Below are 13,031 nucleotides of genomic sequence, written 5' to 3' on the forward strand. Positions count from 1 at the left end.
TGAGTGACGTCAGTGGCAAAACATGACGCCCTGTAATGTTAAATGGCGTTCTTATTTTCTTAAAGGAAGCATTCTGTAAAGCACTTTGTTAGAGCTGCAGGTGTTGCGAAAGTGCTAGATAAAGATGTTTTGTATAAGACAAACAAAGGACACCTTCCTCACATTAAACTCAAAATGTCATCTTCGACAGAGTTGCATTTGAAATAAATGTACACATAGAGTTGAACCGTAATGGACACAAGCATTTTTTTTTCTTTGTCGTTTTTTCGCAAAAGCGCTCAAATTCATGAAAATGTAATTCCTTGGGACAAAGATGCCCACAAGGTGGTGAAAAAGCGCAAAATGCAGCTCCTGAATTCATTTCCACATAGTTCCATGGTACCGAGAATGCATTTTGAAGATTTTATAACCAAAGTGAGATTGTAGGTAAATGTCACTTTGTAAGTTTTTTTTGCTCACCCCGAGGTTAGTACAAAGATCTTCGAGCAAGCCAGGAAAAGGATGCCATCAAATTCCGATCCAAAAAATCCCACACAAACAAACAAGCCAATTTGAGAATGGGAACTTTCTATATTTCACTCGCAAAACTTTCACAAGGGATGACATCGTTTAGCTCATATCACCTACGATTGCACATCGGATTAAAAATGGACCAATAGAAACGTTGGTTGGTTGCCGCGCCCATCGTCCAGTCTCGTCCAATCAACGCAGCTTCTTCATCGGCATTCAACCCCCCCCAAAAAAAGAAGAAAAAAAAAGAAGAAAGCCGAGTTCCTCCCTCCAGGCAGCGGTGGCATCTGTGCCGCTCACATGTTGTTGAATCCCATCATGCCTTTCATGTTTCCCGCCGCCCCCTGCTGAAACTGACGCATCATCGACTGCAGGCCTTGCATGCCTCCTGCAAACGCACAAACACGCCAACGGTAACGCCAACGTGTGCGTCTCAGAGTAACCCGACTCCCAATTTCACTCGGGGAACATCCGCGAGTTCATTTGTACGCGCGCGGGACGGAGCGTTCGTTACCCATATGGTGAAGCACTCGCGGGTCCATCATCTTGGCCATCTGCTGATTGAGTTTGGCCATCTGCGAAGGGTTGACGTTCTTGGACATGTCTCCTCCTGAACGCGCACAAAGCAGAACACGGATCAGGAGGCGCGCGGCCGCCACCCGACGCGACGCGGCACGGCGGCCGCCGAGCGACGCGTCACCTTTGAAGAGGCCTTTAATCCCGCCCATCTTCTTGACCATCTGCGCAAACTTTGTGTACTGCGTCAGAAGTTCTTGGACGTCCCGCGTGGCCACGCCCGCTCCGCGGGCCACGCGCTGGATGCGGTTGGCCTGCTTGCTGAACAGCTTGGCGCCGTCCTTGCTGTCCAACTCTACGAACAGACGCGGTTTTGTACTTGGTGATGATCTGAAAGTCGTTTTTGTTGGTTGCCGCCGGGCAGCAACCGTCACAAGTTTTCCTTATTGAACGAACCCTCCACAACTATTTCTCTATGGTAGCTTGACAAACAGCTAGCTAGCTATCTAGATAGCGAGATAGATATACGAGTTAATATTTTGACCATCCGCAACTATTTTGTTGAGGTTGTTGACAGCAACATTTTGTTTGTCGACCATCTGTCAGTTTTGTTCGTTGTGGATCGTCGTCATGTGAACCATCTGCAACTGGTTTTCATTGGTTGGCGATCATCCGCAGCTAATTTGTCGACGAACATCGTGGCAACAGCCAATCAAAGTGCCGGGGGGCGTGTCGTGCAACCTTTGACCCCCACCCAAAAAAAAAAAAAATTTTAAAAAACCTAATGCGTGAAGTGAGCACAAGTGAGCAGCGGGTTACCTTGGTCGTTCATGCTGTCCATGATGGTCATGAGTTTTTTCAGCCTGGCCATGGATTCCTGCTCGTTTCCTTTGCTCATGAAGTCCGTTCCAAAGCCTGGAATCATGCCCTACGCACGCACGCGCCCATTTAGTCGCTGCTCAAAAATTAGGCCGGATGGTTCCGTGAGTGGGGGATATGGGGGGGGCTTACCATGATCTGTCCAAAGGGTCCCATCTTCATGATGTTCTGGAACTGTTCGTACATGTCTCTGAGCGTGAACTGGCCTGAAGGGCAGAAGGCGCGCGTCAAACGCGTGCGGCAATCGGGAGGAACCCGAAGGCGACCCGGCGTCATGGGGAACCTCACCGTGTTTGAGCTTGTTGATCAGGTCCTCGTTGTCGTCCAGCTTGAGCTCGTTGACTCTGTCGATCAGGCCCTCGATGTCGCCCATGCCTGACGGGAATAGGAAAGCGTTCAAGACGAGAGGCCGGCTTTCTTCCGGCAGCCCGGCCGGCGCGGCGGAGTACCGAGCAGCTTGCTGACGAACGGCTGCGTCTTGAAGGGCTCAAAGTCGTCGATGTGCTCGCCCGTGCCGATGAAGATGATGGGACTGCGGGTTGCCGCCACCCTGACGTGAAACAGGCGCCCGTCAAACAAAAAGCTCAGAAAAGATCGCCGAGCCACCTCCTGCGGCGCTAAGACTTCTCGAATCTTGCGTACGTGTCTGCGCCGCGATTGCAGCCGCTCTGTTCATATTATATGAAAAAGTCCTAATTTGTTTTATTTGTCTGCTTACGCGCTCAGAGCTCCTCCTCCTTTCGCGTGCCCGTCCAGTTTGGTGACGATGACCGACGCCACGTCCACTTTGTCTTTGAAGGCTTTGGCCTGAGACTCGCAGGCCTGACCGATGGACGCGTCCATCACGTAGACGATGTTGTCCGGTTGCTACGGAGACAAACACCCCCGAGGATGACTGATGCTTCGGGGGCAAGGGGGGTTATGAGGAGCAGAGCGGCGCGTTCAGGTGCTCACCACGGCGTTGGAGACTTGCAGCATCTCCTCGAAGAGCGAGTCTTCCTGTTTGTGGCGTCCGCTCGTGTCCACGATGATGATCTCAAAGTTCTCCCCTTTGAACTTGTCCACGCCCTCTGCGGCGATCACCACCGGATCCATTTCTGTGTAACTGAAGGCAAACGTGTGTGGGGGGGCGGCCTGAATGATGAGGAACCCGGCAGCGACGCGGAGGAATACGCAACAGCGACCCAACTCAACTCGAATGTGAACGTGCCAAACGCTCGTCCACCGTGCCGCCCACTTCAGCACTGTCATTTTCCGCTTTTCGAAATGATTTGAGTTCAGCAGAACGAAAACATACGCAAACGTGAAGACGCCAGCGAGCTTCGAACGGACAACCCCGGGCTAAATGGGGCTCCTCCGTGACAGAGAAAGAGATTAATGAGTCGAGATGCGTGACTTTCAACACACAGTACCTCCTTGACTTCAATTACTAAAGAAAAAAAAAAAAAAAGGTCAACCATGAGTATGCACGGGCTTCCTGTACCGAGCCGAAGGCTTCAACCGAGACTCACCTGCCATAGAAGGGGATTCGGGCCTTGGTGGCGTTCTGTTTGAGCTGATCAAAGGCGCCTGCGGACAGGAGAGATTCCTTGGTGGCACCATTTCAAAAAAATATTCAGAATGGGCCGCACTTCAGTATATTCTGACGGAGTCCGAATGAATTCATATCGTTGTTTGCGCATTCAAGGACCCAGAAATTAAATTATTATTCATGATATTTTTTTTTTCTTCCTGCCAAACACCAGAACCTGCCTCAAAATTAAAAAAAAAAATTCAAGAAATTCCGGTGGTGCGCAGCGGCTTACCGGCTCGAAAGGTGTCGGCGCATATGAGGCACGTCTTCCAGCCTTTTCTCTGGTAGTAATACGCCAGCTGCGAAATGGACGACACGGACATTCATGTCACAAGTCAGGGGTGGTGTCTTTTCTGGAGCAGGTGAGCGAGGTGGCACCTTGGAGCAAGTTGTGGTCTTGCCGCTGCCCTGCAGGCCGACAAACATGATGACGTTGTTCTTCCCTTTGGAGGGCGTCCACGCCTTCACGCCGGGGTCCACCAACTAAAGACCGCACGACGACAAAAGCGGCACAATGGTTCTCCCGTCATCCATTCCTTTTTTTTTTTTTAAACATTTTTTGCTTTGGTACCACTCTGACCTTGACCAGCTCCTTGAAGACGGCGTGCTGGATCATCCTCCTCTTGTTCAGACCCGACGCCATCTCCTCCAGGTCGATGGCGGCCCTGCGGGGACAAGAACGAAAGCGTCCGGATGTCAAACGGGAAGCTCGGGCACTTGGTAAAAATCCCATTTGGCGCACATCAGCAAGGAAACTGCTAAATGTTTTCTTTTGTTTTTTGTTTTTTTTTCCTTCTTCTTCTTCCAAAACTCACTTGACATTCTCTCGCAGCTGCTTGACCAGCTTGATGTTGACGTCGGCCTCCAGGAGGGCGGCGCACACCTCCTTCAACATGGAGTTGAGAACCTGGTGGGAGGAGACGCGCAAAAAGCTGCCTTTGGAATCCTTTGCTCGCGCCTGACTCGCCGTTTGGGGATTTTGCCCGAGCGGACAATATGTCGAGTTGCGTTACCTCTTCATTGATGATGGTGGCGGTGCTGAGCGACCTCAGCGCCGACGTGATCTTGCGGCCCAGATCGGCGAGCACCATGATGACGTGTGATGCTGCGCGCGCGCACCCTCCGCTCTACACGCTTCCACCTCTGCTCAGCGCACGCACAAAACAAACACGTTGGTGTGATAGGATACAGCCTCACTGAACCTTTTTGAAAATTTTAATTAAAAAAAAAAAAAAAGGGCTGAAAAGCAGACAGAAGTATTTGGTCCTTTATACTTTTTGGTGTGATAGGATGCAGCCTCACTGAACCCTTTTGAAATTTTTAATTTAAAAAAAAAAAGGGCTGAAAAGCAGACAGAAGTATTTGGTCCTTTATACTTTCGATTACATATCATATTTACTAGCTTAGAGGTAAACTTGAAAATGGGTTTTGACCCGTGACAAAATGGATGAACACTGTGGGACCAACTGTCGCTTTCGATTACATATCATATTTACTAGCTTAAGAGGTAAGCTTGAAAATGGGTTTTGACCTGTGACAAAATGGATGAACACTGTGGGACCAACTGTCACGGCATGCAAGGTTGGAGACGCGCTAGAGTTCGATAGCGTGCAGAGATCTTGCATAGTGTGATGGATACGAGAAGATAACTTACGTATGGGTGGCGGGGAACGCTCGACTGAGCGGTTCAGCTGACAGGAAGAGGGCACCAACACTTCCTGTACACTGCGGAGGAAGGGGGGGTAAATTATTGGCATCTGCATGTCACCATGGCAACAGTACACAAGGGAAGCTGAAGCCCGTTTCAGTATTGCTGACATTTGGCCGAGGGGCGCAGTCCACTACATCCTGGTCTGGACGGAACCATTCACGATTTGTATTTTCATCGGTTTCTTACTGCCTGAGGACTCTTGGGTTCGTCGGAGACTCGTGTCGCGATCGCGTTTCATCAATCTCACGTCATTACGGAACCATTCACGATTTGTATTTTTTCCATCGGTTTCTTACTGTCTGAGGACTCTTACTTGGGTTCGTCGGAGACTCGTGTCGCGATCGCGTTTCATCAATCTCACGTCATTGAGAGGGACATCTGACTCCAGTATAAGAAGGAATCAAACCCGCACGCGAATGCAAACTGGCTTTGAGCGCACGCACCCCGCAATCTCTGCGCGACACCCAATGTCGCAAGTGGCCAGACTTGTTTGGGAGCAATGAAAGCGCTGCATCCAGCTGTTGGAAGTTCAATAAAATAAAGCGATGTGGTTCGCCATATTTGCCAGATGAGTCTATTAGTTTTCACACGTTGTAACAACAGACTGGATTGTTGGCGACATTTTTCCGAAAACTTCCGGGCGCAGGCTGACAGACGCGTCCGTCGACACACATAAATACAGCAGCCAGCTAACCAATGCTAACGTTAGCAGTTAGCTCGCATGTCGCGCGTTCGGTAGTCCAGGTCAACTCAACCCGAGTGACGAAATACGCACCAAAAGACAAGATAACGCCGAGAAGCCCTACTTGGAACTTTTCCACTCGGCGACTTTGTTTGTGGCTTCGTCACAGCCGCGAGCTCGGGTTGCTCGTCATCACTGTACTCACTCAGCCGGAAGTTACTTCTTCTGCCTTCTTCGTTGGGCGCGAAGGCGCGCGAGCGTTCCTGTGTCGCCACCTACCGAATAACTCAAAGCAGCGACGCGCTCAGTGTGGCTAATTTTTCCAAACAAAATACATTTTTTGACCCACCAAGCACATCATTTTAAATGAATTCCGATTCAGTAAATCGGATTTACTAACGTCTGTACGGTGGTGAGAAGAACATTGCCGTGTGGTGATATTTCATAGACGCTCAACGAGCGAATTTTTTTAATGCGTTTCTTCGTGAATGAGGCCCATGGTTCTTTTCAAACAGGTTTTCTATTGTTCGCATGGATGTCATAGTAAATCGGATTTACTAACGTCTGTACGGCGGTGAGAAGAACATTGCCGTGCGGTGATTTTTCATAAGACGCTCAACGAGCGAATTTTTTTAATGCATTTCTTAGTGAATGAGGCCCATGGTTCTTTCAAACAGGTTTTCTATTGTTCGCATGGATGTCACCACGCTAGCATTGTGTCACATTGTTCCAGAGGGGAAGACTGTCTTTGACATTAAACGCAGATCCTAGCTAACATGTTCACATGGATGCTAGCTAGCATATTAGCAGAGTATGTTAGCTTGTCACGTTGTTGTTTCCAGACGTTATCACTTATGTTAGCATGGGCCTTAGCACATCAAGTTGTTTCCGAGCAGAAGAAGATAGTTTATTGGTCGGCCTTCAGGGGGAAAAGCAGGAATCCGCTAAAGACGCTAAAGCTCCGCGTGTCGTCGTATAGTCTGTAGCTGGCGGGCAGACTGAGGCGCACGCGGTCTCCCGCCTCTAGTGGGATAAGCGCGCCGTTGGTGGCCGACGCGTAGCCGCCATGGTCGTTGAGGTCAAGGCTGGAGACGATCGGCTGCTGGTTGCGGTACAGGGTGACGCCCATGTAGCCTTTCAGGAAGTCGGCCGCCGTGAAGCTGAACACGTAAACTCCGCCCACGGGGGCCGTGAACACACCTGGCCAAAATGGCAGACCGATCTTCTGTGACATCGTTGTCATTGTTATCATCCATCATCATCATGAGGATGGCGAGTCATCAAAGCTCACCCGAGTTCTCGTCATAAGCTCGGCCGACGTTGGTGAAAACCTTGGAGAAGATCAGAGTGGTCTCCCGGTCGAAGGGTCCCACGGATCCCGAGTCTGTGAGCGCAGCGGCGAAGGCCACCTTGGTCTCACCTAAGAACGACATCGTTAAGGACATCATCGCCACCGGAGACCAACCGAGCGCACAACTCCACGACCTGATGATGTCTGCGTGCTACGCTGCTCCAAAACATGCAAGCGCAACATCAACTCTGTGGAGGGAAAATGTCAACAATGAGAGAAACGCAAGCACGCACACACGAAAAACACTGTGGTTGCCTTACCTTCAGTCGTCACCTTCAAGTCGCTCATCTTCGGCTCGCTCGCGTTTAACTTCCGCAGCAGCTCTGACAGAACAAGTGACATGAGAACACGAGACACACACGTGAACAAAATGAGTGTGACATGAGAACGTGAGTATCTTGAATGCAAACCGAGTGACACGAGAGCAAAATGAGAGGCTTGAGACAGTCAACGTTTCTTGAGAGCAAAATGAGCAGGTGAGGATACCGTGAGAGCAAAAGTACCTTGAGTACATTCGGTCTTGAGCGCAAGCAGAAGTTTTTCGCTGACGTTCAGCCGGAGTTCCAAGGCTGCGCGCACGACGTCAACACCGCCGCACAACAACACAGCCACGTGACCAGAGGAGAAGATGAGAACGGCACCGAGGCGCGAGCGCCAGCGACGTTACCTGCGGCGTTGCGGATGCTGCCGGCCAGTCGTGACTCGGCGTCGTCGAGTCGCGTCGCCCGAGCTGAAGAAGGTCACGACAACAAAAGTGACGAGGACGTGTGAACATTGTCGTGCTCTCGTGCAGACGCACTCGCCTGCGCATTCAGTCTTGAGTTCGTCCACGAGTTTCTCACTGACGTTCAGCCGGACTGCCAACTCTGCGCACGCGATCGTCGACAATACGGGGCGGTCGCGTTACAACGCAGGAAACATGAACGCACGATAGTGTCGTGAGAACGCGTCACATGAGAGCACCTGCATTGTTGTGCGTCGCTTGCGACTCCATCTTGGTCAGTTGGTTTTTCTGAGCTGAAAGACGTCAGAGCGACACTCATCAGAAGCACGCGTGCACGCTCTCGTGTTCTCACACACACGCAAAAAACCTGCACATTCAGTCTTGAGTTCTTCCGCAAGTCTCTCACTGACGTTCAGTCGGTCCACCAACGCTGCGCACACAAACACACGCGGCATGTCAACGTCACAACACAGTCACGTGGCGACAGCATGAGAAGGCCGCGAGGAGATTGTTGCACCGTGAGAAATGCATTCCAGTGATTTGAGAATGAAATCATGAAAACACGACATGAGAGTGACATGACCTCGCATGAGAACAACACCGGCGGGAGGGGAACACCAGGGTGATATGAACACATGAGAACTTGAGAGACTGACCTGAAGTGACGCGAAAAGCGTACGAGAACGTGAGAGCGGCCGGCGAGTACCTGCAGTGTCACGCAACAGTCGAGACTCCGTGTCGGCAAGTCGTGTCGTCTGAGCTGAAGGATGTTACGACAGTCGTGATGAGGATGACGATGACGATGACGTCATTCTCTTATTCTCATCACCTGAGCTCTTCATCCGCAGATCCGCCACTTGACCCTCCGCGAGCTTCAGTCTTCCCGTGACCGTCGACAACTCGCCTAATGTCAGCGACATGCCGGCGTTACGCTTGCGTGCAAAAACACTCGGGCCCTCAACCGCAGACGCACACCTGCGCATTCCGTCTTGAGTTCTTCCAGAAGTCCCTCACTAACGTTGAGTCGGACCTCCGACGCTGCACACAAAACATCAACGGCGCGATGCGGTCAAATTGGAAGGACAACGTCATCGGGACATGACAAATGCTTGTGACATGAGAACAAGAGTGAGAGAATAACCACTCCGGTCACGTGAGGGTGATGAGAGTGGCATGATAACATAACGGGAGTTCCATGAGACCAGCCTGATAGTGACAACAAAGACTCAGTGGCCATTGAATGTAACATGGTGTGCCACAGGGGTCTGTACTAGGACCAGTACTCTTTAGTTTTTACACGCTTCCATCGGCTAGCATGAGAAAGACGCTGTCAACTTCCACTGCTGAGTTGATAACCCAAAACTCTACCTCTTTCTATGAAACCCGAAGAAACCTATCCGCGAAGCAATTTTCAGGAACGGCGTCAAGAATTGGATGACTGATCATTCCTGAGATTGAACTCGACTCTGATTTCATATCCTGGGCTTCTGTGACCTTCCCTTCTATGACATGACAAGCATGCTCATGTGGCGCCGAAAAATAAGACAAAGACCGATCTGCGCCGAGAACCTTCGGCTTCTCCAAATGAGCCTCGGCCATCCGCACGCTGCCCTCAAGACCTTGAAGTGGCGCATTGTATCCAATCGGCTATTAGATAGCATATGAGCGTGCTGCTAGCATGTAAGTGTGGCTGCGGCGTTGTTGCGTTGGAAAGGTGACCTGATTTGACTGCACGTCAACATGGAAAACCTGACCGGAACCGCTTACGGTATGTTTGAGTTTCTAGTCTCCAAACTTTGAGGCCTCCAGAATCACGATCTCCTGAGTGTAGGCCTCTCGAGTCAAAAGTTGTAGGCCTTGTAGACCATCCGGACAGCTGACTGGGGTTTTCTTTCCAGAGCCTCTGTCGAACCTCACCTGACTTGTCGGTCCACAGATCCTCCACAAGGTTTTCCAGCACACTAAGTCGCGCCTTCAACCCTGCAGACCAGAACCATCTCCGTTACAAACACAAACATGCATACAGAGTGATTGTGTGCTTACTTTCACTTTGCGTCTGCGTGTCATTCGGCGCGTTCACCACAGCAGCTGAAAGCAAACAACACATTAAAGCAGAGTCCGAACCCCCGGAATAAAGCCCTCCGGAGTTCAGAGAGAGCCGGCGTCAAGACACCTGAACAAACCAAGTCTAGCCGTCAATAATCAAGGCGGTGTAGAAACATCAACTTATAGTCTTGTGGAATCTAAACTTGCAGAGTCGTTCTGACTCTGCAAGTTTCGATTCTCTTGACCTCAGACCTCCACGGCCAAAACCTCCAGAATCTAGAGTGCCAAAGTCTGGGTCTATGGAGTCCAGACCTCCAGAAGTCAAACCTGCAGGAGGACCGCCAATGCATAGTTACCTTTGATGTCCTGTAGGTGTTGTTCACTTGACATCACTTTGCCCTCCAGGTGCAGTAGTCGAGTATGGAGGGCGCTCATGTTTTGGGATATACGCGATGAATCTGAAAAACAGGAAGTGGATCTCTTCATCAAGACTTCAGACTTTCATGCTCTCAATATTTATGTGGTCTACGTAGACTGACGCTGTTGAAGTCAGGGGGTCCTCGGTAGCCCCATTCCAACCCGTTTCCCTTGCTCCAAACACAACTGCTTCAAACGAGGGATCGTTGACAGGCTGGTGCAAAGCTTGCCGATGAGCTGATCATTGGAGTCAGCCATGTTGGACCAAGGAAACAAACTAAACGGGTGGCGTGGAGGGCCCCAGGGATCGGACTTGGAAGACCCCTCGTCTAAGTGGTCCGAATGGACCGACGTGGTCGAGGTGGACTCACGCCGTTTAACTCGACTGACATGGTGTAAGGAGACTAACATTGTGCAACTGGACAAAGCTCGTCAATTCATGAATCTGAAAAACAGGAAGTGGATCTCTTCATCAAGACTTCAGACTTTCATGCTCTCAATACTTATGTGGTCTACGGAGACTGACGCTGTTGAAGTCGGGGGTCCTCGGTAGCCCCATTCCAACCCGTTTCTCTTGCTCCAAATACAACTGCTTCAAACGAGGGATCGTTGACAGGCTGGTGCAAAGCTTGCCGATGAGCTGATCATTGGAGTCAGCCATGTTGGACCAAGGAAACAAACTAAACAGATGGCATGGAGGGCCCCAAGGATCGGACTTGGGAGACCCCTCGTCTAAATGGTCTCAATGGACCGACGTGGTCGAGGTGGACTCACGCCGTTTAACTCGACTGACATGGTGTAAGGAGACTAACATTGTGCAACTGGACAAAGCTCGTCAATTCGAACCACGAATCCCACCTGTGTCCACGCGGGACTCCGCCTCCCGCCGTTGACCATCCCTGTCTGCGACCAAAGCCGTCGTGTGACCCCGGCTGGAGTTGTGATGGCCTTGCACTTCAGCGTCCTCCACTGCAAAGACGAGAAAACTGAGCCCGAGCTCCCGTTGAAACAGTGACGAGAAAGAGGAAGAGCCTTGCACCTGAGCTCCTCTTCCTCACATTTTCCACCAGGCAAAGTCGAGACGCTAGAACTGTGCGCACACCAATGATGGATGTCATGTGATTTGCGAGGCTGGCTCTGACCGGCCCCGCCTCGATCTCGGAAATTCGGAAACATAACCTGAGCTCTTCCTTTTGAGCTGCTCCAAGGCGCTCTCGCTGGCCCTCAGCCTCGTCCTCAGGAAGGGGAGCTCGCCGGCCAGGGCTGGATAGCGTTTGTCGTGGTTAGCAACCAGTCAGCGGAGGTCATTGTGGTTGGCCACCCATTCGTGGAGGTCCAGTCAAAGGGATGATTCGACTCACCTGATGTCTTCCTCTTGACGTTCTCCACAGAACTTTCACTGGCATTCAGTCTGGACTGGAGCCTCGACACTTCCCCTTGAGTAGCACAACAAATACACGTTTGTTACCTTCAATGACCTCACCTGAATCGTGAGATGCCACAACGGGTTTGATTGGCCCGAGCCAATGACAACTCGACGTAGGGCCCCTTATTAGCTCTCGCCGGCGAGGGGTCACCGAAAGACAGCTGATATTGGTCAATATCAGTGACACGATTTGAAGCCCTTGTTGAAACTGTGTTGACGCTTTAGGATCCGGACTCTTCCAGATGAGTGCGCCTGTAAGAAGGCTTGTTTTTTCTCTTTTGTTTTTTGGGGGGGTGCAGGGGCAGCGGTCTCTGGCGGATCTTGCTTGGGGTCCCCCAGGGAGTATAGAAACAGCCCTGCTTGGACTCACAGGGTCGAACGGGAATTTTGATCCACCTCACAGAGTCGAATTGGAGTTCGGGGTACATGGGCTTGGTGGACTTATATGGAATAACTGGACTCGCGTGGTCTAGGCGGACACGGAAGTAGTTGAAGTGTACTGACCTTGCCTGTGCTCCTCCCTCCTCTTAAGGTCAGCGTTGATTTCGCTCACCATATTCTTGACCGCCTCCACCTGGACTTGGAGCGTGTCCAGAAGCTGTCTCTGCTTTTCTGTCGCCTCCTCGCTCTCCCGAAGGCGGTCCTCTGTCGCCCGGAGGGCATTCCGCTGATCCGCCGCAGCCGCCTGGAGACCGAGGACCAGCGTCCTGTCCGCGTCCATCTGAATCTGCATGGCGTCCAGCTGTTGTCTCCGCTTCTCCTCCGCCTCCTGTCCGTCCCGCAGGCGGCTCTCGGAGGTCCTGAGGGTCTGCCGCTGGTCCACCACCGCCGCCTGTAGACTGAGCACCAGTTGCCTCAACCCCAGCAGCTCGGTCCAGATCACGGGCAGGTCCAGGGGGGCAGCCGAGTCTTGCGTCACGGTCTGCGTTCTGAACGAGCGATCCCGGTCCCGGGCGGGAAGCAGACCAAAGACCTCCGACGGACCGATCAGCAGAAGCGCAACCGCAGCAACTGCGGAAAACTTCATCGCGAGCATTCAGACAGGCACCCGCCTGACACACATGCAAAACACTTTGGCACGCACGCGTAGCGATCCCGGTTGTATGGTGTCGTGGGGTCCGATGGCGTCCGCACGTCCCACAATGCACTGGAGTCGCGTGAGTGTGCGTGAAAGTGATGCTTGTGTGCAGATTACA

At 51.6% G+C, this 13,031-nt stretch overlaps 2 protein-coding genes across 3 annotated transcripts; both read right to left on the reverse strand.

Moving 5' to 3' along the window:
• Positions 1-33: 33 nt before the first annotated feature.
• srp54 (signal recognition particle 54) lies at positions 34-6,097 on the reverse strand. 2 transcript variants are annotated; one of them, XM_019878508.1, is made up of 17 exons: positions 5,965-6,097; positions 5,133-5,203; positions 4,492-4,621; positions 4,294-4,385; positions 4,059-4,143; positions 3,857-3,961; positions 3,711-3,777; positions 3,417-3,474; positions 2,860-3,010; positions 2,624-2,772; positions 2,355-2,455; positions 2,194-2,280; positions 2,038-2,111; positions 1,846-1,954; positions 1,211-1,381; positions 1,025-1,120; positions 34-898 (listed from the first exon to the last, which is right to left on the reverse strand). In XM_019878508.1, exons 3-17 carry the CDS (start codon positions 4,567-4,569, stop codon positions 807-809), a joined length of 1,515 nt encoding a protein of 504 aa, XP_019734067.1. In that variant the 5' UTR covers positions 4,570-4,621; positions 5,133-5,203; positions 5,965-6,097; the 3' UTR covers positions 34-806. The 2 variants fall into 2 exon arrangements, with proteins under 2 accessions (XP_019734067.1, XP_019734075.1); XM_019878516.1 differs by having other exon boundaries at positions 5,133-5,196; positions 5,965-6,095.
• Positions 6,098-6,538: 441 nt separating this feature from the next.
• Positions 6,539-11,691, reverse strand: LOC109520891 (cerebellin-1-like). Its single transcript, XM_019878454.1, has 12 exons — positions 11,589-11,691; positions 11,449-11,499; positions 11,268-11,378; positions 10,349-10,450; positions 9,990-10,034; positions 9,864-9,926; positions 8,922-8,984; positions 7,890-7,952; positions 7,726-7,791; positions 7,483-7,545; positions 7,163-7,291; positions 6,539-7,071 (listed from the first exon to the last, which is right to left on the reverse strand). Exons 4-12 carry the CDS (start codon positions 10,425-10,427, stop codon positions 6,779-6,781), a joined length of 864 nt encoding a protein of 287 aa, XP_019734013.1. The 5' UTR covers positions 10,428-10,450; positions 11,268-11,378; positions 11,449-11,499; positions 11,589-11,691; the 3' UTR covers positions 6,539-6,778.
• Positions 11,692-13,031: the final 1,340 nt, after the last annotated feature.

The sequence above is a fragment of the Hippocampus comes genome, unplaced genomic scaffold, assembly GCF_001891065.2.
Source record: "Hippocampus comes isolate QL1 unplaced genomic scaffold, H_comes_QL1_v1.1 scaffold295, whole genome shotgun sequence".
Lineage (NCBI taxonomy): Eukaryota > Metazoa > Chordata > Actinopteri > Syngnathiformes > Syngnathidae > Hippocampus > Hippocampus comes.

Coding starts and splice junctions, on each gene's coding strand:
- LOC109520891 (XM_019878454.1), bottom strand. CDS start 10,427: ATGAGCGCCCTCCATACTCGACTACTGCACCTGGAGGGCAAAGTGATG. Junction 9,927..9,989: donor CACGCAGACGCAAAGTGAAA/GTAAGCACACAA, acceptor TCTGGTCTGCAG/GGTTGAAGGCGCGACTTAGT. Junction 7,953..8,921: donor ACTCAAGACGGAATGCGCAG/GTGTGCGTCTGC, acceptor GACCTTCTTCAG/CTCGGGCGACGCGACTCGAC.
- srp54 (XM_019878508.1), bottom strand. CDS start 4,569: ATGGTGCTCGCCGATCTGGGCCGCAAGATCACGTCGGCGCTGAGGTCG. Junction 4,386..4,491: donor CCACCATCATCAATGAAGAG/GTAACGCAACTC, acceptor TCCTCCCACCAG/GTTCTCAACTCCATGTTGAA. Junction 1,382..1,845: donor GGACAGCATGAACGACCAAG/GTAACCCGCTGC, acceptor GTCTGTTCGTAG/AGTTGGACAGCAAGGACGGC.